The 24,076-nt window shown below is 42.8% G+C and overlaps 3 protein-coding genes across 6 annotated transcripts in view; 1 reads left to right on the top strand and 2 right to left on the bottom strand.

Annotated features, from left to right (window-relative positions):
- The window catches only part of LOC147175436 (insulin-like growth factor 1 receptor), an 88,220-nt gene extending 83,654 nt beyond the window's left edge, over window positions 1-4,566 (bottom strand). The window contains exon 1 of the mRNA XM_086072847.1: window positions 3,602-4,566. Within this exon, the coding sequence (XP_085928973.1) occupies window positions 3,602-3,692 (91 nt within the window). The 5' untranslated portion in view covers window positions 3,693-4,566. The remainder of the gene's footprint in view (window positions 1-3,601) is intronic.
- Window positions 4,567-8,490: 3,924 nt separating this feature from the next.
- Window positions 8,491-12,793, top strand: LOC147175435 (high-affinity choline transporter 1-like). Of its 2 annotated transcripts, none has more exons than XM_086073863.1 (8): window positions 8,491-8,698; window positions 8,806-8,919; window positions 9,820-9,975; window positions 10,084-10,232; window positions 10,367-10,513; window positions 10,726-10,879; window positions 11,036-11,253; window positions 11,318-12,793. In XM_086073863.1, the coding sequence occupies exons 1-8, from the start codon at window positions 8,515-8,517 to the stop codon at window positions 11,840-11,842; spliced, it is 1,647 nt and encodes a 548-aa protein (XP_085929989.1). In that variant the 5' UTR covers window positions 8,491-8,514; the 3' UTR covers window positions 11,843-12,793. The 2 variants fall into 2 exon arrangements, with proteins under 2 accessions (XP_085929989.1, XP_085929988.1); XM_086073862.1 differs by having other exon boundaries at window positions 8,559-8,698; window positions 10,367-10,465.
- On the bottom strand, window positions 11,380-23,901 carry LOC147175434 (high affinity choline transporter 1-like). Of its 3 annotated transcripts, XM_086073861.1 has the most exons (12): window positions 23,553-23,901; window positions 23,123-23,356; window positions 22,913-23,026; window positions 21,363-21,518; window positions 21,008-21,156; window positions 20,721-20,867; window positions 17,939-18,092; window positions 17,606-17,823; window positions 15,835-16,816; window positions 14,819-14,941; window positions 14,199-14,243; window positions 11,380-12,256 (listed from the first exon to the last, which is right to left on the bottom strand). In XM_086073861.1, exons 2-9 carry the CDS (start codon window positions 23,304-23,306, stop codon window positions 16,292-16,294), a joined length of 1,647 nt encoding a protein of 548 aa, XP_085929987.1. In that variant the 5' UTR covers window positions 23,307-23,356; window positions 23,553-23,901; the 3' UTR covers window positions 11,380-12,256; window positions 14,199-14,243; window positions 14,819-14,941; window positions 15,835-16,291. The 3 variants fall into 3 exon arrangements, with proteins under 3 accessions (XP_085929987.1, XP_085929985.1, XP_085929986.1); XM_086073859.1 differs by having other exon boundaries at window positions 23,123-23,901; XM_086073860.1 differs by lacking the exons at window positions 14,199-14,243; window positions 14,819-14,941 and having other exon boundaries at window positions 11,380-11,730; window positions 23,123-23,901.
- Between the last annotated feature and the right edge of the window lie 175 nt (window positions 23,902-24,076).

Genomic DNA, 24,076 nt, shown 5'->3' with positions numbered 1-24,076 from the left:
TTATTTCAATATTAACCGAAATAAAGACGTTTGAAAGTGTGTCACACTGAAGTGATGTTTTCATTTTACGATAAAGGGTTAAATACTGTGTAAGTAATACACATTAAAAAATAAAAAAAATAAAACGAAAAGTCGAAAACTAATACTGAAACTAACTAAAACTAAACTAAATCTAAGCATTAAAAAAACTAAAACTAATAACCACCCTGAAAACTAATTAAAACGAACTAAATTTAAATAACAAAACGAAATAAAAAGTAACTAAAATGAAAATTCCCAAACTATAATAACCTAACATAACTGCATATTGCAAATACGATTTTTGACTTAGTTCTCTGTCAAACTAACCTCACTCGAAAAGTCAAATAAATACAACTTTATTTTGCACTTGCTTCGTTAAAGTCAGAGACCAGACTGCCCCCTCAAAACAGCGAGGCTAGCATCAAATATGTGCTATAATTCTTGATCCTCGGGGCATTATGTTTTAAAATGTAAGAAAAAATACATAACATGTCTCCCTTCATTCTGCCAAACACTTTTCGACGCGAATGTTTCTCATCTCGGACATCAGCTCGGCTTTCAAGCGACATAACGAGAAGGAGCTTGCAGTCATCCTGCACAATTTGCCGCAGGCGGCGGCGAGGACGCGCCGAACCCGAGCGGGGAGGACGCTCCACTTGAAATCAAGTGTTTAATTAAGCGTTGAAAAGCTCAGCTGGCAGCCCGGGAGGACAGCGTTTGGCGTCAACCGACGAGCCCGCGCACATACACGCACACACAAACACACACAAACACACACTACAATCGTCGTTTGCTTGTTTCGCACTTCGGAATAATAGCGCGGTGAACTACAAAAAAAAACGCACAGTATTGAATGCATCAGACGGAATCTGACGTGCGGACAATAAACAAAAACGGCGATGAATGGGGTTCGCTCGTTTTTAAATTGCATCCAAGAGGAGATTAAGGGCAGCAGCGTGAAAACAGTGGTGTATAGGCGTGATAGTGAAAAGGACAACAACTAAACTAAAGGACACTTTGAGCTGGGGTAATGAGGTCATCACGTGGATTTTCAATCAATTTGAATAGTCAAGGGACCGAGCAAAATATCCATGAAACACAGCTAAGGCCTGACTAAAGGAAGCTCCTCTTGTAACAATCCGCAGTGTGGCACCGCGCCACAGGGTGGCGCCTCCTTGTTTTTGTTGTGCATATGCAGCACTTTTTTTTCATTTCGGCCATCAATGTTTTTGACGCCTGTGGACCAGTTTTTTGCTTTTCAGCTGCGCCGTCCATGGCTGATCAGCCACCGCGCAGCACACGCTTCAACATCATGATTCCAACAGATGGCGACAAAACAAGATGTTTATATAAGACAGGGATTTTGGTCTGAGTAGAAAAACAGGAAGTAGTTGAGTTTGTCAGCAAATAATGATGGATAGGATAAAAAAACAAACATCTGTGACGACACTGCGTCTTGGAAAAGCCAATTTATTTCAATCATAAGTAGTGAAAGTCGTACTTTTACAGATACATTATTTTGAAAATCTTCTTTGAAAATCATTTTTGTTTGTTCCTTAGTAACCTAATTTCCTGAGAATGTGATTTTTTTTTGTTAGCTGTCAACAATAAATAAACAAAAAGATTACACATGAAATATTTCACACTGTGTCGTGACTCTCATATGCAAATTCCACTTTTTGAAAGCGAACGACTGAACACAATGACATTTTCCACCGCATTCTCATTTACTGACATGCACCTGTACATCGTCAGGATAGTGTAGCGGCTTACCGAGCATCTGACATACGAAGACATGAAAGCAGCCCATTTGAACTCTTTTGCGCCTTTCAAGTCAAGACAAGTCACCGATATCGGAGCCCTCATTAAGGCCAACAGCAGCCACGTGCTAACCGCCTTGTGACAATTTCAACAATCATTCTAGTTTTTCCGGAGCAACATATCCCTTTCATAAATAATTGAGCGGGGAACACTGGGGTGCTTCACGGAAAAAAAACGACAAGAGGACGCCTGTGCTCCAATGACCCCAAAACGCTATTGGTCAAACACGGGCAGCCATCGATTTAATAGCAACTAATAGTAGAGGTGTGAACAGCAAAAAAAAAACAATTCAAGGCTTCACGCGCGCACACAATCAAGAAAAACACGTCTGTTTTAACCAGTGGTTATTTTTGCATGTTCTATTTCCAAGTTCTTGTCAGTGATTGCCGGTCATAGGCTTCTTTTTGCCGCGGCGAGGAAAGTTGACGGCGGTCGGAGATGAAAGGGTGATTAATTCAATTTAACCGGAATGCGCACATTAAAGAAACGAGCAGAGTGGGAAAATAAAGTTAAAAAAATGCTGCATTTGAACCCCTGTCGCCAAGTAAATATATTTTCCCACTAAAAGATACCAAAAGATCAATTGAGCTACTCAGAATCCATCGCGCGGAAAAAAACAAGACGTAAACAAACAACCTGGAGAAGATTGAGGAAAATAGTGAGGTCTGCCGTTTTTACCAAATTTTACTCAAGTGGAGTCTGAGGGCCGCTGCAGCAAAGTGGAGACTGTGGAGCGTAATACTGCCATGAAAACAAAAAGCCAGACAAAACCGTGGACTACTCGCCAGCCAATCACGGGCAATTTACAACACCGATGGCGGACAATGAAGGTCCCAGAGATTACTGTAGGTGTCTAAGGGTTGTTTCGGCAAAGTGGAAGGCAGCACCGTTGACTGGCCAACAGCCAATCACGGGGCATCATAATGACTTACAACATATAACACCGTTGTCAAATGACAAATTTGCTCGACTCATGAGTGACCAAGCGCTGTGGTCTACATCCAAGTTATAAAAGATTTAGGGCCGATGCAGCGACGTGGAGACTGCGGAGTACAGTAATGTTTTATTTTCCCTAATCTTTCTTTGGCTGGGGGGGGGGGGGGGGGGCGGTTAGATGATCAATTATTCCAATTTTATTTTCACCCAAAAAAGGAAATGATGCACTTCCCTTTGGTGATAAGAATGCCCCATGTTGTTGCCATAAAACGTCATCTGGTGTTGATAAAAAAGCAGATTCTGTTCATAAAGCCATCTAGTCGATGTGTGACTATGAGATCAGATGTGTGTCACTAAACGCAGCAAAAATGGCCACATGGTCCGAGTAGTAACCTTCAGCTCCACGCTGCAGAGTCATCCTGGGCTTTTTTTTGACAACTAAGGTGTGTCCTTCTGCCGTGACTATTTCAAATAATAACCATCACATAATCATCATGATGATAACAGTGACAAACCGCTAGCGAAATGCAGGCGACCTTGCGCACGGTGAAGCACAATTTTGCCACAATCGCGCGGGGTTTTGAACGCACCATATGGCCAGCCAATCTTAATTTAACGTCACGTTTTTCCATTTATCATAACAATAATGATGTTGTGAATAATGATAATAATACTATTACTTTTATGCCTATGTTTATATTCTATTGAAGATGTTCCCTTTCATTAAAAAGGTGTTTCCTCGATCATGCTTACTCACTTGTGTTAAATTGAAAAGAACATTAAAATTAAATGAAAAATACTGAGGGAAAAAAAAGACACTTACTCTCGCCATATATGCATATGGTGGAAAGGGTCGTCAACACAGCCCAAAACAAGACAGTGCTGCTGCCCATTAGTAGTTTCTCAGCTTTCATGATCCTTATTTCCTTTTCTTAAAAATAAAAATAAAAAAATCACAATAATAAAGATAAATCCAATGGGATGCTGGAATATACAACAAGGCTCCGGAACGATTGGGGGGGAAAAAACGGTAGTCCAAATGGCTGTGCTGGCTCCTCGTCCAATGGGATTTTAAATAAAAATATCAAAAAAAATTAAATTTAAATTGAATTAAAATTAACATATGCAAAAAAAATATGTATATGTACTAAGTATTATTTCCTCAAAAGTGCACTGCCCGCTATCGGAGCAGCAACACGATGATGGTAATCCCCGTCTTCAGTCTCCATGTCTTCTCCTTCCAATAACAACAACAAGGCCTCAGAATGGGTTTCAAATCCACAATATATCAGCACTTCAATTCAACCCTCATCCCTACCATCCTCATCATCAGCAGGCGTGAAAGCCTCTCGCGTGGACGCGTGGAGCAAAAAAAAGAAGAAGAAAAAACACCCAAAACGAGACAGAAGAAGGGTGGCGGCTGCGTGGTGATACTGAGGGTCAAAAAAAAATGAATGAAGCCCGCCTGGTGGGTGTCTTGACGCCGGGAAGCCAAGCGAGCAGCTCCGGTGTTTAATGCCCGTCGTGGTCGTGCCAATGGGTGGGCTCGGGTTAAATGTGCCACGCAACAGCAGAATGGGGCTGAAAAGCGTGGGGTACGCACGCGTCTATTTCCACCACCGACGTCTTTTTTCCTTCTTTCGTCGTCGAGAGCGAGAGAAAAACAAAGTCCACGTTGCAGCTGCTAAAATCCCACGGCGTGAGTGTGCGTGTGTGTGTTAGTGGGCCCTTCCGTGGAATCTCTGCTGTAAACAAGAGTCGGCTTCTCTCACTCGCACACACGCACGCGCGCACCATACGCACACGCATAGTGATCCGGATAAGGTGGCGGGGAGGAAAAAGCGTAGTGGATTTGGGAACCGGCGGGGATGGATTCCTATCGTCGAGAACCGTTGTCTTCACTGGTTACTGGACAATTCAAGGCATGAGTAGAGCGATTAGGGCGTACAAGTAGAATGGTTGTGTCTTAGTAACATTGTTTCCACTAGTAAGCAATTAGTGCCACCTTTGGCCCAGCAGTACACAATTATTTAACCTATGAGTTGAGTTGTGTTCAGTTGAGTTAATTGATTTCCATGTCTTTCTTCTGGTTGTATTTCCCTTAAAACCACTTTCTATTTATTGTTGTTTCTTTTACAGTTGTGACGCGTCCTACGACTTTACGTTCTTCATACATTTAATTTGCTATAATAGCTCAATTTGTTCAGGGATAGAAACCATTATTATACTAACACAGGTTCTTTTAATGGTCTGCTGTCGACCTCTACTGTCCTTACAACGTCATTACAGGGGTACCGGAAGTCGTGCTTCCAGGATGGGAGGTTCACAGTCCGTCCTAGGGCCCTCTATCAAACATGTGCGGGTGCCTCAGAGATGTGTCAGCAACACTCGAATGGATACCTAAAGATAGGCAGGTGACAATGTAGTAAATAATTACTTTTTCATTAAAGTGAGTGACATTGGCGAATTTCCTTGGTGCACGTGACCTGATGGTTGGGAATCAATGGCCATGCTATGAAATAATCCTGGTTTTTGTTTCCCATATTAGTACTCTCTTTTATGGCGTCCATTACAGTTATAGCTCAATTTCCAATTGTGTAAATTAGAAGATGACAGACAGCCAATAGTTAGTTTCCTTACTTAATTTTTATAGCACTTTTCCACCTTACAAGGCCCTCAAAGCGCTTTACATTCGACTACTCATTCACCTGGTGATGACGCAGCATCCGGAGCAACTGGGGGTTCAGTATCTTGCTCAAGGATACTTCAACAACCGGATTACAATGTCATGGGATCAAACTCACAACTTCTGGGTTGGGAGGCGACCACTCTGCTACCGAGCCACGCCGACCCCTAGTTTCCGTACTGGGGAGCTGGCAACACTGATCTACTGTTTGATTGTAATAGTTGACACTTGGCCACCAGATGTCGCTGTGGGAAGATGTTTCGAACGTTCCAAAAGATCGATTATTTTTGTGAATTAACCGTTTCAATTGATTTGATCGTTTTAATGTTCCATTTCTGCCATCCCTACTGTTAGGTGCCGTGAGACAAAAACAAGGCCAGGACACACGATGCAGAGAAACAGGAGCAAAGCGTTAGATAAGAAGCTTTATTGTCATTGTAAAATACAACAAAATTTCCTTTGGTTGCATCTCAATAGCAGCAACGAGTGACATAATTAACCCGATAAATAATAGTCATAAAAATAAATGAATACTAAAATTGTAAAAGAGGCAATAAAGTAATAATAAAGTAAATAAAGTAATAAAGTCGTCCGTTAAGCTGCAGAGTAGTTGGCTTTGTGCATATGCTGATTGTCTCTTCACAGCCATGGGCATGAAACCGTTCTACAGCCTGTTGGTGCGGGTTCTCATGACTCATGAGTCTACCGGAAGGGAGGTTCGAGAAGTGTATGTGTCCTGGGTGGGCGGAGTGAGTCACTGCGGATCTTTGTGGCCCGATGGAAGAGCCGGCTCGAGTGGATCTCGAGTGGCGAGCCTGTGTGTGATGTGGTCTTTGTCTTACGGAAGTCGATGATGAGTTCTTTTGTCTTCTTGGTGTTGAGGTTGAGGTGGTGGTCGCTATACCAAGCTGGCAGTGCTCGGACCCCCTCCCTCCCTGTATGGTGCTTCATCGTCATTGCAGATTTTTCCAACAATGGTTGTATCATCCGCAAATTTAATGAGGGTGTTGGAGTCATGGGCGGCAATACAATCATGGGTGTACAGCGTATATGGGACTGGACTCAAAACACAGCCCTGGGGAACACCGGTGTTGAGAACAATGGTGGAGGATATGGAGGTGCCCATCTTGACATGTTGGGGTCTGTTCGTCAGGAAGTCCAGTTTATTTGTTCTCAAAGGTCTGAACAGAAAATCACCTTACGTTTTGACCAGGGAGAGACTGGTAGAAAAAAATAAAAAGAACAACAACCGGAGTACAGGAAATCCCTTATCGTGGCGCATGGTGGGAGGAGACAGGCAACAACGTGGCAAGCTACCGGTAAGGGACGCTACCGGCACACACACACACAGAACAAAGGGAGAGGCTAATTAAGTCGGCAGTTGGCTAATCAAGCTGATGACAGTCAGGTGTGTGAGCAAGCCTCCGCCTGCAATGTTGCCGCCTCCTAGCTGCCACGCTCCGGAACTGCAGAGGGGGAGAAAACAGAACCATGACAGGATTGTCACAGACAAAATTAAACTAACCTTATTGAGTACATCTTGCCAGAATTTCTTCACCTTAACGTTCACTCAAATTTCCTCCTGTAGTATTTGCATGATCACTCGATCCAGACACAAGCCAGTTACAGAATGTTGAGATTAAACTCTTGTCATAAAAGTTTTTAATCATCAAGATCTCCAGAGATGAAAGTTGTGGCAGTTCAAGAGAGTGGTTCTCCATTTTTTTAAATAAAGCTTCTAATTTGTAAAGATTAAAACAAAAACAACAAAGTTTTCTTGGAACTCCAACTTTATTACTAATAAATCCGGTCAGGTTTGACTGGTCTCTTGTTTGAGCAAGTATTTACCTGCACTCGTCATCCTGTTACCTTGTGTCATCCAATCATCTCCCCCAGCCACTTGCGTCTTGTCCAGGTGTCTCTCGTTGTCTCGTCCTGTTGGCTTGTGTTTAGTTTCCTGGTTTCTTTCAATCGAGGCTGGATCATTGTCGCTGTCACCACTCTTGCATTTTGTTGTTACTTTGATTTTTGGTCTTTTCAGAACTTATTTAGGGTTTTATCCAGTTCCCTTGTTAATGTTTTTGTTCAATAAATTGTGTTCAGTATTACATGCATCCCTGCCTTGGTTCTCCTGCCTCCCTGCATTTGGGTCCTCCACCCCATCGTGACAACTGGTTTCGAGCGGAAGACAATCAAAGTCTTTCTCAGTGAATTAGGTAGACTACCATAGTTGTAGGATTCGATATACATATTGTAAAGAGGTTGTACCAATTTAGTAGTGGCTTATGTAAAAAAAAAAATCCTGATTTCACCGATCTCATTGTCTGAGTTTGATAAGCAACATTATGAACACGGGAAAACAAAGATTTAATTTTCCAACAATGCCAACTGTGCCATTTTGCAATTCACAATTTTATTTTGTTTTATTATCTGACGTCTCAAAATTTCCCATTGTTCTTGGTGGACTTTTCTTCTTCCTCCTCCTCCAAGGGTGAATTCTTGTCATTAATGATTGACATTTTTGATGAGTGCTTTCTGATGCATGGCCTCGAAAAAATACACGGACTGAGAAGAACCGTCTGAACTAAGCTTTCTTCCGTCGGTGCCCAGTCAGAATGATTTTCCTTTTTGTTCTTTTTCAACCTTAACGTGTTGTTGTGTTTCAGCTATGGCCACGTCCATTCCTCTGTTTGTTTGTTACTTTGTTAATAGTTAATAAAGTTTGTCACTTGGGTGTCAGTGTCCGCTTCTCACACCAGCCTCACATGTTTTCTTGCAAAGCACATTCGTTTAATAATTTACTTTTAGTAAGCCTTTTTTTATTTCTGTACTTTTTTTAAATTAAATGTCAATTTGTTTTTTAATCATGTTCAGCATATTTCAATAAAAGTCTAACTACCATGTTTTGTAAGTAAAGACGAATACTAAAGTTTGTGCATATTTTGACCCCTCAGGGCAATAAACATGTTTGATGTTGAGTAGCAAGTCAATGAATAATTAAAGTCTATCTCATAAACCTTGTCCTCATCCTGGTGTCAATTGTTGCAAGCATGGCAGTGGATGTGGTTGGACTTGTGGCTGTCGCTGGTTTTTACCTTCTCGTCCTGGTAACTGGAATACTGGCATCACGTAAGTCGAAGAAAATAGAAAAGAAATGTGCTGGTCAGAAGAGCGAAATTGCCATTGTCGGGGGCCGCAGCATCAACATTGTGATTGGTGTTTTTACCATGACAGGTATACTTCCTCTCCTGTTTTTCACTTAGTGATACTCTCATAAATGTTAATAAGAGCACTTTTCTTTAATTGTATTTCTTGTGTTTTTCATTTGTGCTGACTTGTAGCCACATGGGTTGGTGGAGGTTACATTTTGGGAACTGCTGAGGCTGTTTACTCTCCAGCTCAAGGTCTTCTCTGGGCTTTTGGCCCTCTTGCATATCTTGTGAATTTTCTTTGTGGTAAGTATCCGAATCTTGTGTGATTTAGGCCCAGTTTCACAAACAGGGCTTCTTTTTTTTTTAAGCCATGACAATGTCTTCTGACTAAAGTGGTCATTAGGCTTCAATTTTTAAATTCATTTTAAACAAACTTATTCTTTGCCATAATTGTAGACTCTGATACTGTTGTTATTTTTTTCAGCTGGTTAGCACGTCTGCTTCATAGTTCAGAATTTGTGGGTTCAAATCTGGGCTTGACCTTCCTGTGTGGAGTTTGCATGTATGTTCTTCCTGTGCCTATGTGGGTTTTTACTACCGCTTCCTCCCGCATACCTAAAACATGCATGGTAGGTTAATTGAACACTCTAAATTGCCCGTAAGTGTAAGTTCAGTTCCAGTTTCAGTTTAGTTTATTATTTAGTTTATTATGCGCAGTAACATTAAAAAGGTGGCTGCACCAGATTTAGCATAATGCGAGTGTCCACCTAAATTGACAATAGCCATATTGATAATTGTGATTCACGCGAGGCAGTTCTCCCCAATATACCACGAGAATTCAGCTTGCAGCGCAAGGTTACTTTTCATTTGTAGTCTGCAAAGAATAACATAACAATTGTGAGTGGTTGTTTGTCTGTATCCGCCCCGCTGCAATAGGCTGGGGACCAGTTCAGGGTGTACCCAGCCTATCGCCGAAACTCAGCTGGGATAGGCTCCAGCACACCTGCAACCATAGTGAGGATAAGTGGTACAGAGAACGGAGAATGAATGGTAGCACTCGCGAGGACACAAATGACTTATTTGGTGTTCTACATTTGAAATTGTGTTGCGAGTACTGAGTAGTCCAAAAGGTTATCTTACATTTTGAATACAAATCATCATAACACTCATCTTATTGACCTGCTATGTTTTGTGTTTTTCCAGCGGGGTTATTTTTTGCCAAACCAATGAGGTCCAAACGCTACGTGACCATGTTGGACCCATTTCAGCATCGCTACGGTCAATTGTTCACTACAGCAATATTTTGTCCTGCTTTGTTAAGTGATATTTTATGGGTAGCCTGCATCCTTGCTGGTCTAGGTTAGTCATTGTATTTTTTTGTGAAATCTTGTAGCAATAGTATTAATAAAAAAAAAAAGTTTTTTAAATAATGTCTCTAAATTAATATAGCCGACATGTGATTTCCAGGGGCAACAATGAGCACCATCCTTGATCTGTCTTCTACAATCTCCATCCTGATCTCTGCGGCCGTCTCTATCATCTACACTTTTTTAGGAGGCCTCTACGCTGTTGCGTACACTGATGTCATCCAACTGTCCTTCATGTTTGTCAGTCTGGTGAGCTCACAATAGTGTACCTGTAATTGTAGTTTGTTTCGAAGAGAGGCAAGGCAGTCGTTTGTCGTAAATATCTGTGTATTTTTAAAATGATTTTTTACCTATGAATAACGAATGATTGTTTTGTGTTTTAGTGGATATGTGTTCCCTTTATGGCTCTCAGTCCTGCGGTGACTAACCTCTCACAAACGACCCATTTCAACCAGTCAACCATCCACTCATGGTTAGGAGAGGTGAAGCTTGAGGATGCAGGAAAATGGACAGATGACTTTTTAGTTGTGGTCAGATAAGTTTACTTCATCATAGGAAACTGACTATAATCACTAAATGGGATGTTAGCCAGAAACCAATTACCAACTGGTCTGGCATCAACTGATTGACTGTGTGGTTGCCACTTCTTGTTTCTTCAGTGTCTCACCTTAAAGTCTAGACTATTCTATTCATGTTGTTGAACATGCGTAACTAATATGATTGATCCTTACGTATGCTTAAGGCTTTAGGTGGCCTGGCTTGTCAGTCGCTTTTCCAGAGGATCCTTGCAGCAACCTCGTCATCAAAGGCTCAGGTTACCTGCTTTGCTGCTGCCGGTTTTTCATTTATTATGGGAATCCCCTCGGTGATCATTGGAGCCACAGCTGCTTGTGCAGGTACACTCACATCTCCAAAAACTCTGCTACACACAGTGAGCTGACAAAGTTAGTGAGATCACAAGACCCTCACACATAGGAAATGTGTGGACAACTTCATTTCGTTCACACCCTGCCTCCCTTTGCGCCTCTTCCGCTCTTTTCCTTCTCTCCAAGACTGGAACCAAACAGAATACGGTCTACCCCCACCTTATGAGCGCGGAGAGGCGGGGAATGTCCTGCCGCTGGCTCTGTCCTACATCACGCCCGCCTGGGTGTCGGTGTTAGGCATTGGCGCTATAGCAGCAGCAGTTATGTCCTCCTTGGATTCGGGGTTGCTGTCATCGGCATCCATGTTCACGCAGAACATATACAAGACGACTTTGAGGAAGCAGGTGTGTGTCGATGTGGGCAGGGTGGGGACAACAATGCAATTTAATGATGTTTGTTTACCCACAGGCATCAGACAGAGAGCTGCAGTGGGTGATCAGGATTAGTGTGCTGCTGGTGGGCGTGGCTGGAACCGGTCTGGCCTTTAACAAGAGCAGCATCTTTGCTCTCTGGCTGCTCACGACCGACCTTCTCTACTGCATTGTGACCCCGCAGCTGGTCTGCGTGGTGCACCTCCGCTCTGCCAATTGCTACGGTGCCATCAGTGGCTACGTGGTAGCTTGGCTGCTGCGTGTGCTGAGCGGCGAGCCAGCGCTCGGCATCCCTTCTGTACTGCTCTACCCGGGCTGGAGGGAGGAAGATGGCGTCATCAAGCAGTACTTTCCTTTCCGGACTCTGATTGCGTTCGTTTCTCTGGTGACTGTCGTTGGGGTGTCCTGGCTGTTCCAGTTTGGCTTCTCTAGCCAGCTCATTCCTCAGTCCTGGGATGTGTTGGGTGTATGTAAAAAAAAGAAAATGGAGGCAGAATTCGAAGAGAGTCCAATACCTCCTTCCAATGAAGAAAGGAGTTTTGTCTGTAATACGCCATTATAGGCTCAAATTAACAGGCAAAGGTCATATCATATATTTTTTGCACAGTGCTTATACAATCCTTTTCTGAGCAACCCGAGGAGTTAGAGAGGGCCTGATTCTCTTATGTCTTGGTTTATTTATTGTGACTTTGCAAAATGAATGAGCAAGCACGTTCACGGTGACCACATTATGGTGATCTTTGTTTAACATTAGAATTATTATTTTAACAAAAAAAAAAATGGCTCAAAAAGCAACTTTAAATGCGCATCACCATCCAGTAAGTGAACAGCGGTATTACAAACATACATACAAGCAAACTTTATATGCAGGTTAAAAATTGCTTCGGTCCCGCTCCTCTTCCCACCTCAACATATTCCCATTGAGTGTGTCTGCAAATCGCTGCTTGCTTCTATTTGTGTGTGTGGAGCCCAGACTCTAAAAACAAGCGAGCACCGTAAAGACAATATACAATAAGTAAAAAACAACAACAGCAAATAATACACATTTTGTGAACTTCTTTTTAGGTCATCTCAAACTGTTTAAAATATGGGAGAACTAGAGTCAATCCCAGCTGATTCTAGACAAGAGATGGTGTACATCCTGAACTGGTTGTTGGCCAGTAACAATTTCAGAATCTTACTATAAGAAAATTCGAAAGACGCACAAGAGATCTCATGCAGACAGCCTCAAGAGTACTATTACCAAGTAACAGTCATGCAAACAATTAGTATACCAATTAGTAAACCTTCCAATCACAAAGTTGATGTTGCAGCCCCCGATGATGATTGTTTGATTCGAAATGGAATATTCTACGTTCAGTAGCATTAAACCCTATTGAGAATTTGTGGCAAATGCTTAAAGTAACAAATCCATGTCAGCAAGCCAACAAATCTAACTGCACTGCTCCAACTCTGTCAAGAGGAGTGGTCAAAGATTCAACCAGAAGCTTACCAAAAGTGCCTAATTGTGAAAATGGCCAAGAGACATGTATTGACGATGTAGTAATTTGCTCACTTTTTCTGTTAAGCACTAATAAAGTCATAAAAGAACATTTCATGAATGTTTTTTTGTGTGTGACAATAAAGTATCCGTTCCACTTTATCAGAGAAAAATCTGCGTTATAGGAACAACTGGATGCTCAGGAGAGCCATGATATTATGTTCTTTACAAGTGCATCTGTACACTTTTGATCACGACTGTAGTTGTTTCCTGACCATGGCTGTCTCGTCCTAGCTAAAGAAGCTGGGGCTCTTGCTCATGTTACTCTGATGTAGGCCTGCAATAATCAAGCAAATGCACCAGCCATTAACAGACAATGTTGCATGGGCCTGCAATTACATAGCCTACTGTCATTCCGAAATGTCACCATTTTTTACAGAGCAGAATTCTACCCGCTACGCTAAGTCGAAACCTTAACCAAAATCGGAACGGTGACAATTTGACAATAGTCTGGAATAGCTGGAAACTCTCAACATTTTAACCGGCCCGGACGTGCATGAGCCCCAATTATAAGTTCTAAGTAATGAATTTATTTGAATCAAACACGAGGCTTGCTCTATTGCTAATATAGGTATATATGGTCTCAGCAGCTTGCTAGTGTACCAAGTAGCATGCAGGCTAACCCATACAGCATTCAGTGTTATACCTGAACAAATTCAATAAACAAAAGTGATTTTAGGAGCTATTCCAGCCTGTGGTCATCAGTATACATTACTTACAGGAAGACGCAGGCAACTGACCTGCAGCCTTGGAGTGAGTAGAGGAGCGATTCACCTGAACTCTCTCTACGTGACTTTGCTCAATGTGTTTTCGTTTTTTTTAATGCTAGCTCACGACTTCAGGCAAGGGCTTGAACATTCAATTTTACTAAGTTAATTTTATATTAATAAATAAATAAATGTCAATAAGCGAAGTGTGCATTACATTTGCAAGTGCCTGAAGATCAAGTTTAAAAAAACTTGCTACCAAACAAAGCCGTCATTTGAATGGCGCCGAATGGAGTGCTCAAAGTGTTTCAGCCCTTAAGTGACAAAACGACAGGTGCACTTGGTGCTACTCTTAACTGTCCTAATGGAGTTTATCAACAAAACAAAAAAACACCATTGCAATGCTTGAGAAGACAGTAGCGTATGTTTGTAAACCTCCGTTTCACTCTTCCCAATTTCCAGACAGAAAAGAAAGATCCAAACGGACGTATAAGAGGCTAAAATTAAAAAAAAATTTAAACACGTTTATTTTGTCAATATCCTGAAAGCGAGGGACGGAAGCATCAAGAAGCTTGCTAGCGGACGTACGTGTAACCAAGCTAATGGAGTGACAGTCATTTAAGAACCTGCTTTTAGCCCCAATTGACCCCTTCAGTGAAGAAAGCTCCTACCCGTCTCTTGATCGCGTCCCAGTGTTGTGTCCTCGGGTCCAACTCCTGGTAAAGTGCACACATTCAGTCAAATAATAAGCACTTAAATAGGCTTAACTGTCGTGTCCCGGCATAGTGTAGTCAGTAACGACATGCTATTCATGTTTAAAATAGATTCAGTAAATAACATCAACTTTCCAACGGTTGAAATGGTCCAAATCAGCGCTTCCCCCGTTAGACTCCATTCGTTTTCAATGACAAGTTGGTAGCAGGCTACCAGCCGGCCTACCCATAATGCACCGCGCTGCCGAGATGTGCACTTCTCTTATTGGTGACTCACGCCCCACATACAAAGCGAATTTGATGTATGGACGCTCTGTGATATTGAATGGTGAGCCTGTAAAGGCTTTTGAGGCTGCACATACAGTACCATCCATTCTACTTTATCACTTTTATCAAAACATAATACAATACCTCAAGATATTGATACTTGCGACCTCTTGTGGCCGTTTTATGATCAAGAAAATTAGGAGAATAAAAAAAATTGCCATTCATTTCATGCAATTTTAAGGAAAACTGCTGGCAATGATGTCTTTAAAATGATTGTTGTTTTTTTTTGTTTTGGCGGCACGGTGACTGACTGGTTAGCACGTCCGCCTCCCAGTGCAGAGGACGTGAGATCGAGTCCGGGCTTCGGCCTTCCCGGGTGGAGTATGCATGTTCTCCCCGTGCTTGCGTGGGTTTTCTCCGGGTACTCCGGTTTCCTTCCACATTCCAAAGACATGCATGGCAGGTTAATTGAACACTCCAAATTGTCCATAAGTGTGATTGTTCGTCTGTGTGTCCTGCGATTGGCTGGCAGCCAGTGCCCCCCCCCCCCAACTCCCCCCGTAAAGCCCGATTCTCGATACAGTCGACCTGAATTAATTAGCACAACCTGCAGAATAGTAGAAAAATCCAATAGGGCACTGGTAAGAATACAGTAAATCAATCACGTGGATCAGTTCCAATTGAAAGCCTACAGAAAATGTATTTCCAACGCAAAAAAATGTTTTGGGGTGTGTGTGTTTTTACTCTCAAACAGATGCTAAATTAAGTTGAAAGTGTTCATTTGAATATAGCACATAAAATAGGCATATATTTAGGTATAGTGTCGATTGACAACAACAGGCAACTAAGGTAAAACAAATAGCAAAAAAGGCACATGTTCCCATCTCAGGTCTGAACATCAAGATACACTTGCTTCTGTTGGAGTTAGCAGCACATGCTGTGTTCATTTTTCATTATATAGAAAAATAATCAACAGCAATTACATTGTTTATGCAACACGTTATTTTTGTCATGTCTACAGATGATAACGAGTGTGGTAGTGTCTAATTAAAATGTGTCTAAGTGTGGAATGACATCGAGACACCCATGAGCACTTTGCGTACAAAGGATGCGTTCATTGTTTTTGTTTGACAGAAAAATAAACAAAAGTAATGTGTTGCATTAAAAAATGGGGGGGGGGGGGTTCTTATGTTGTCGGCTGTGGCAACGAAGGAACAAGACGAAATCGTCAAAGACTTTCAAAAATACTCGTCATAGAAACTATCTCCTCGTGTTGGCGACAAAATTACACAATAATACGGTATATTTTTATGTAAGCACAACTTACCTCAAATCAGACAAATTTCCCAAGTTAGTCAGCAGCCGCTGGACGTGACTCGCAACTTGTACTTGCCGGAAAAGGAAGTAGTGTCGTTTCCGACCGGACACTACTGAAACTAATGCTTGTCAAAGGTTCCTAGGCATGCGTTTGCAATAAATCGACCGGCAGTGAACAAAGACAAAAGCTATTTTGGCCGCATTTTGAGCGGAAACACATTGCTACCTCATCACCACAATCAGCGTTAAAGGGTTTTAAGGAAAAATGTCAGTGGGTTAAATGGGACATTGAAATCAGATTCCTGCGATATCATTAGCTGCTCTAGTATTTTGCATTTAAGCCCAAAGATCAGGGGTTCCTATTCACTGTGACAGTTAATACTTTACAGAAGAAAGCAGTTTCAAAAATAAGTAGGAAGGTGCACATAAATATGCATAAATAAAGGCTTGACACCGATACTGTGGGCCTATAAAGCTGTATTAAAGACATAGTTATTTTCGTCATTGGAAATTGGTATTTGTGTCCCCTCCTCTTCTTTTTCTTCTATTTTCTTTTTGAATGCATTCAACACATCCCAGGACTGAGGAATGAACTGGCGAGAGAAGCCCAGCTGGAATAGCCAAGAGATGAGTATAATGGCGGCCAAAGAAATGAGCACAATCAGTGTCCTGAAGGGAAAGTACTGCGTGACGACGCCATCTTCCTCCCTCCAGCCTGGGTAGAGCAGCACAGGAGGGATGCCTAGTGCTGGCTCTCCGCTCAGCACACGTAGCAGCAAACCTATCAGGTAGCCACTGATGGCACCGTAGCCATTGGTAAAGTGGAGGTGCACCACACAGGTCAACTGTGGGATCATAATGCAGTAAAGTATGTCGTTGGCTAATACCCAAAGAGCAAGGATGCTGCCCTTGTTAAAGGCCAGACTGGTTCCAGCCAACCCCACCAGCAGCACACTAATCCGGATCACCCACTGTAGTTCCCTTTCTGATGCCTGCAGGTAAAAAAAAAAAACATCATGAAATACACGTACAAACACAACTTTATTTGTAAAACAATTTTAAAACAACCATAGTGTCAGGGGCTGCGTAAAGCGTGCGTGATTGGTCGCAAAATAAACCAGCAAAGTCGAAACAAATAAAGAGCTAACTAGGGAGGCGGGCAGAGAGCCATAAGAGAAGGGCACAAAAGCCAAAAGACAAACACAAAAAAAGCATACACAAGGCAGATACTAAAAGAACAAACAAATCACAGGAGTACTAACTAATGAACGGAAGACGAGCAGTACTACTGGCAAGGACAAAACTAAAGATGAGGAACATGAGAGTAAGAAGCTGGCAACGTCTGTGATGACTAGCAATGACAATATCTCGGCACCCTTCTCCTGTTTCTCCTGCGTCTAAATACTCTGCTGATGATAATGGGCAGCAGGTGTGAGTGACGCAGGAGACCACCGCCACACACCTGGGCTCTAAATAAAGGAAAAAACCCAACAGAACCAAGCAACGAACCAGGATGTGACACGTAGCTGCATACAAGGTGCCGTACATACATTTAAAGCAGAGTTTCATGCTAAGTTGAAAGCCAAATAATAAAAATGAGGTTTAAAAATGGACAGAGAGTTGGAGATTGCCTCGGTACCTAAGGTAGTGTCTGCTCCACTGACCTCAGGCACCGGGCAAGTGCGTAGGGGAGCATGAGCTCAGAGAGGTAAAGTGAGGCGAGACCATTTCAAGATAAAAAAAATTTGAAAAAGGAGGAGTACATGCACCCACGTACACACCTGCTTTCTCAAGGATGTCTTGTATACATTTTGTGTGAACATGGACGCCGATGACAGCAACGCTGAGTCCATGGAGGACATAACTGCTGCTGCTAGAGCCCCGATGCCTAACACTGACACCCAGGTGGGTGTGATATAGGACAAAGCCAATGGTAGGATATTTCCTGCTTCTCCACGCTCATAAGGTGGGGGTAGACCATATTCTGTCTGGTTCCAGTCTTAGAGAGAAAGAGAAAGCATGGAGGAGGCACAGAAATTGCGGTAAATACGACAATAAGTAGACGTAAGTAAGTTCTTATTCACATGGTGGAGTGTTGTAGATTGTGTGCATACCCGCAGAAGCAACTACAGCTCCAATGATCACTGAGGGGATTCCCATAATAAAAGCACAACCACCAGCAGTATAACAAGTGAACTGAGCCCGGGCCGAGGAGGATGCTGCAAGAATCCTCTGGAATAGAGCCTGAGATGCCAGTCCCCCAACAGCCTACGACACAACACGCATAAGCATGCACAGTTCAGCAAGTGTGCCATTTATATCTCCAATATAATGGATAAAAATGGACTATGTACTGTTTCACTGTCATCCAATTCTCCTGTGCTTATCTGGGACCGGATTGCGGGGGCAGCAGCTTTAGCAGGGAAGCCCAGACTTTTTTCACCCCAGCCACTATGTTCAGCTGTTCCGGTGGGATCCCAAGACACAGACATTGTCTCTCTAGCATGTCCTGTGTTGTCACCTCGGTGGGATCTTCCCGGAACGCCTAACCAGAGAGACCTCCAGGGGTCCATTTCACAAAGCATGTTCAAGAAACACTGAGACTAACCCTGAACAGCAAGTTGGCATATACTGAGAGAGGAAATTTTGCGTTTTCGGTTCCAGGACGGCTGATTTGAGGTTTTATCAATGCAGAGTTGTTTCACCTGGAGTTACCACAACATTAAAAAGTCCACATCAATGGAGCCCCAATTCATCAATTCACCAAGGCAACCCACACCAGATGCATGTTTTTTTTTAATCATTGTTTGTTTAGTACTGCCTTTTGTTCCGCCTTCTAAACTTGGGAATAAATGCGCATAGCAGGAAGGTGGAGGCAGGAAGTCCTTTGGTGCTGAGGGCATCCACTTTCTCCTTTCTGCAGAAAGACAAACTAATTTGATGAAGATTTAAATGTAACCCTGACAAACCTGTTGAATGGTAGCTCATTAATTCATTTCATTTAGGTGCGATCCAGCAGGGGAGAAGTGCACTTGACTTATGATGATGGACTGTGATGTGAAACGGTAGCGCTCAAAAAGACAACTGTCCGGAAATGCCATTATGCCAGCATATCTATGTGCAGTCTGATTCCCTGCGCAATATTGCAGCACCTTCATCGATATGTCAAAAGGACATGTTATGTACTTTATGCTACACACTATAGGCGTATTTACGCAAAAAGTCGCCATAGCGGACTGAATGAATGAGGAAATGAAATGTCGTGTGTGGCTAAAAGGAAAACCTGCTAACGACCAGGTTAGGTTCACGGACACTGTTACTACGGTAACTAACCGAGAGCTTAAATGACCTCTTTTTATGAAATAGGCTAGAGTTACCTCTTTTCCTCTGGTTTCAGTTACTTCCCTTTCTGAAACGGAAGATGCAGAATATCCCACATTTCAGGGTTTCTTGACCTAGGGTTCTCACTAAACCTGCTTTGTGAAATAGACCCCAGGGGCATCCTGACCAGATGACTGAGCCATCTCATCTGGCTCCTCTCGATGCAGAAGACCAGTGGCTATACACTAAGTCCCTCCCGGTTGACCGAGCTTCTCACACTATGTGAATGCAAGAGTCAGAAGACCCTGCAAACCAATTTCGGCCACTTGTATCAGGGATGTTATTCTTTCAGTCACGACCTACAACTCGTGACCATAGGTGAGGGTGGGCCTTTCAGCTCAGCTCCTTTTTCAACATGACAGACCGCTAGAGTCTACGTCACTGCAGGGTCTGCACCAATCCGGCTGTAGACCTCCCACTCTATCCTCACCTCACTCGTAAACAAGACCCCAAGATCCATGAACTCTTCTACTTGGGGCAGGATCTCATCTGCGACCCTGAGAGGGTAGTCCATCCTTTCCGACTGTGGACCATGGTCTCAGATTTCTCAGCCCATATAAGAGGGTTTAGAAGCCCCTACTTCCAAAGTAACCTCTTTCACCAAGTCCATAAAACACATGTACTGCAGACTGGTTGGGCGACGACTAAAACCACACTGCTCCTCGTGAATTTGAAATTCCCAATGCCCACACATGCTTGATACCTCTCACCATGGCCAACTCCAAGGTGGATCCCCTCTCAAAAGCACACACCTGCTCAGGCTCCTTCCCTGCCAGAGAGGTGAACTTCCAGGTCCCTACACCACCAAGGTTCCCAACTTTTGCTGCCGCCCAGCTCCCACTGAACTGTTGCTCTATCCCACAGGTGATGAGCCAATAGGAAGGGGGACCCACATTTTCAGGATGCACCCAGTGCTGGCCATGAAGTACTACTTCCAGGCCTGGCTCCAGAGCGTCCTGGCAAGGGTCAACTTTGAGCTATTTCTGTTCTTTCCGTCACGAACCAACACTTGTGACTATAGGTGAGGGTGGGAACATAGATTGACCGGTAAATTGAGATATCTTTGAACCGTGATTTGTTTGGTGCCTCACCTAGGACCTGTTTACCATGCGACGGGTTGCTCTGCCAGAGACATAAATCCCCCGACAACTTAGCTCCTAATACAGGGGCGGGCAAACTCAGTCCTCGAGGGCTGGAGTCCTGCAGGTTTAAGAAGTTTCCCTCTTCCAACATAAACTGATTCCAATCAACAGGATTGTTATCAGGCTTATGCAGAGCTTGCTGATGAGCTGATCATATGTCAGCTGTGTTGGAGAAGGGAAACATCCAAAACCTGCAGGACTCCAGCCCTCAAGGACCGAGTTTGCCCATCCCTGCGCTAGGTTCAGTTGAAAAACACAAACTCCTCCACCACAATAAGGCGACATCTAAGGGAGCAGTGTATGTAGCATATTAAGCACAAGAGATCTGTAACATTTATATAAACACATCTGATAAAGTAAAGTTTGATCTGACCAGCACGAAAAATTCATCTGTCCACTTTCCTGCGTCCTCAAGCTTCACCTGTCCTAGCCAGGAGACAATGTTTGACTGGTTGAAAGTGGTTGTTTGTGAGAGGTCAGTCACCGCAGGACTGAGAAACATGAATGGAATACAGAGCCACTAAAACAAAAACACAAACATTTGTTAGACACAGCAAAAAAAGAAAACAAAAAATAATTTCCAAAAAGCGGCTGCCTTGACATTCCCTAACGGAACGACTGCAATCACATAACCTATGTACACTTTTCTTGATAGCTCACCAGACTGACAAATATGAAGGACAGCTGGATGATATCAGTGTACGCAACAGCGTAGAGTCCTCCTAAAAAAGTGTAGATGATAGAGACGGCCGCAGAGATCGGGATTGAGATTGTAGATGATAAATCAAGGATGATGCTCATCGTCCCACCTGGAATGGAAATCACACGCAATACTAAATCAAAGGAGCATGTGGCCAAATCCCTTTGATTTTGGGACACTTACTTCTGCCATCATACACACACTATAAACTCATTGCAGCATAGAGCTTTTAAAATGAACCTTGTGTCACCTGTTCGCGTCTCGCCTATGTTAGGAGGAGAAAAGCATGAAAAGCGCTCAAATGTAATTACTAACCTAGAGCGGCAAGGATGCAGGCCACCCACAAAATATCACCCACCAGAGCAGGAAGTAATAGTGCTGTAGTGAACAATTGGCCATAACGATGCTGAAATGGGTCCAACATGGTCACGTAGTGTTTGGACCTCATTGGTTTGGCAAAAAACACTCCAGCTGGTAAAACACAAAACATACCAGACCAATAAGTGTCTTACAACAACAACAAGAACAACAAACAGTGCCGGTCATATCTTAAAATCAGTCTCACCCATTGTAAATAGATTACAGTATACTGCCCTTATAGATATACGGTAGATATTAATCTGTTCATACAAGCAATAAAAATAGTACGCAATATGAAATGCAGATAACAATGAGCCATCCTCATGCTCACCTTTTCTCTTGCAATAAAATTTCGGCAGTTTGGGCACATTTTTTATACCTTAAGTCTTGACAATGTGTTGTTTGCGTCTGCCATCCTAAATTACACATTCACACTGGGGTGGCGGTAAGTTACCTAAGTAGCCACAGCTGCCCTGGGGCACTCTGACGGAACCACCACCAAACATTTGCACCTTCCGTGTGAGTAGCACTGGAGGCAATGTGTGTGAAGTGCCTTGCCCATGGACACAACGACACATGACTTGGGGAGAGCGGGGATCGAACAGCCGCCCTACTGGTTACTGAACGACCGTCTCCACAATTTTTATTAAGCATGAAAAGCACAAAAGATCATGTTATACGCCATCGTTAAATTTGCTGATGACACAGCTGCGGTCCACAACAACAATGAGACAGCCTACAGAGAAGAGATCCAGCACTTGACACAATAATTTGGACTTGAACGTTTCAAAGTTATAAATCGATTTTCGGAAATTAAAATGGACTAAGCACTCTGATCTTGACATCAATGGAGAGAAGGTGGAAAGGGTGGACTGTTTCAGATACCTGGAAGTACACATAACAGCTGATCTCACCTGGCCAGTGCATATCAGTCATCGGGTGAGAAAAGGCTATACGTCTTCAAGAAACCGAGGCAGTCCCAGCTCCCTGAATACCTGCTGGTCAGGTTCTACAAGGCCACTGTGGAGAGTCTCCTGTCATATTGCTGCGCAGTGTGGTATGCAAAATCTACAGCAGCAGACAGGAAGAGACTCTCCATATGAGAACGGCGGAGAAGATGATAGGGATTACATTGCCCCCGCTGGCTGAGATCTATGCTGGCAGGCTACACAGTAAAGCCAGCTCCATCTCAAAAGACCCCATGCACCGTGGCCACAAACGGTTTACCTCCCTCTCTTCTACTAGAAGATAAGATAATTAATAATTAAGATAATTAGACTACTACAAAGTTAAATGCATAAAACCTCCTGGATAAATGCACTTACGCATGACCACTTTTAAATGGACTTTATATTGGCATTATAGGGCTTATTATATTATTTGTTGTGTATAAGTATGTCATTGTTGATCATTTATGTTTTTATGATATTGTGCCAAAGGCAAGGATGCTGCTGAAATAAGTTTCATTGTGTACACAATGACAAATAAAGTTCTATTTTACTTACCAATGACGAAATTCAATAAATATGCAAGAGGTCCGAAAGCCCAGACGAGACCTTGAACTGGAGAGTAAACAGCCTCTGCAGTCCCCAAAATGTAACCTCCACCAACCCATGTCGCTGAAAGAAAACACAAATAAGAAGTGCAAATGAAAAATGGGGAAGAAAAAAAAAACATTCACTGAGTGGCAAACGTGAGAAGAAACTAAATCTTACCTGTCATGGTAAACGTGCCAACCACAACGTTGATATTGCGTCCCCCGAGGATGGCGATTTCGCTCTTTTTCCCCGTGCATTTCTTCTCCTCTTGCTTTGACTTGCGCGAGGCATAGATCCCACTTAGCAGGATAACCAAATAAAAGACCCCCACAGCCACAAATCCAGCCACATGCACTGCCATGCTTGCCAACGATCACTGCCGACGGACACGGCAGCCACAAGATTTACAAACTGGGTGTGACAGCATCAAGACATCAGTTAGATCATTTGTACAAAAAACATTTAAATAAATTGTGGATAGGGTTAGGGAGAATTTCTACATATACTATATAGCAGTACATTTGTTACATTCTCTTTACAGCAACGTGACCCTCTTGTGCAATAAAGTGTTGTCACATACTGTGGTGGGTAAATAAATGTGTCGTACCCAAGTTGTACAGCGAGCGCCAAGAATGTAATCCTTTCAGGAATGTTCTTGTATTGGTGGTTTTACAAAAAAAAAAAAACATGTTTACAAGCTAGCAAGATGCCATCATGAAAACCATTCAGTGTAACTAACGTGCGTTAATTTAACTGGAAATGAATTTGGTAGACTCACCGCTCCTTGAAGTGTTCAAAGTGCTCGTGTTACTTCTTGTTCTTTTGCAATCGTCCTCCCCTCACAAGCAGGTTTATCTTTTACTCAAACTCACACGTACAACAACCCTGAGCAGTTCAGTGCCTTTCTATTACTACCTTGTGTAAACTTAATTATGAACATAGTAAAAGGCAGTAAAATAAAATCGACCAATTAGCTCACTTTACATGAGTAGTTACATAACCAGAGGCATCCAAACATACCAAAGTCTGTATTATACCTGCCTATTACATATTGTTGTGCATATATTATTTTAATAACATGCTGAAATAGTCATGAAGTTGTGCGCGTGGGAGACGGTGGACCCAAAGGCA

This window comes from Leptonotus elevatus, chromosome 4, assembly GCF_054856555.1.
Source record: "Leptonotus elevatus isolate MCC_2025b chromosome 4, RoL_Lele_1.0, whole genome shotgun sequence".
NCBI lineage: Eukaryota > Metazoa > Chordata > Actinopteri > Syngnathiformes > Syngnathidae > Leptonotus > Leptonotus elevatus.
The sequence above is the reverse complement of the archived record's forward strand: the minus strand, read 5'-3'. Positions and strand labels throughout refer to the sequence as shown.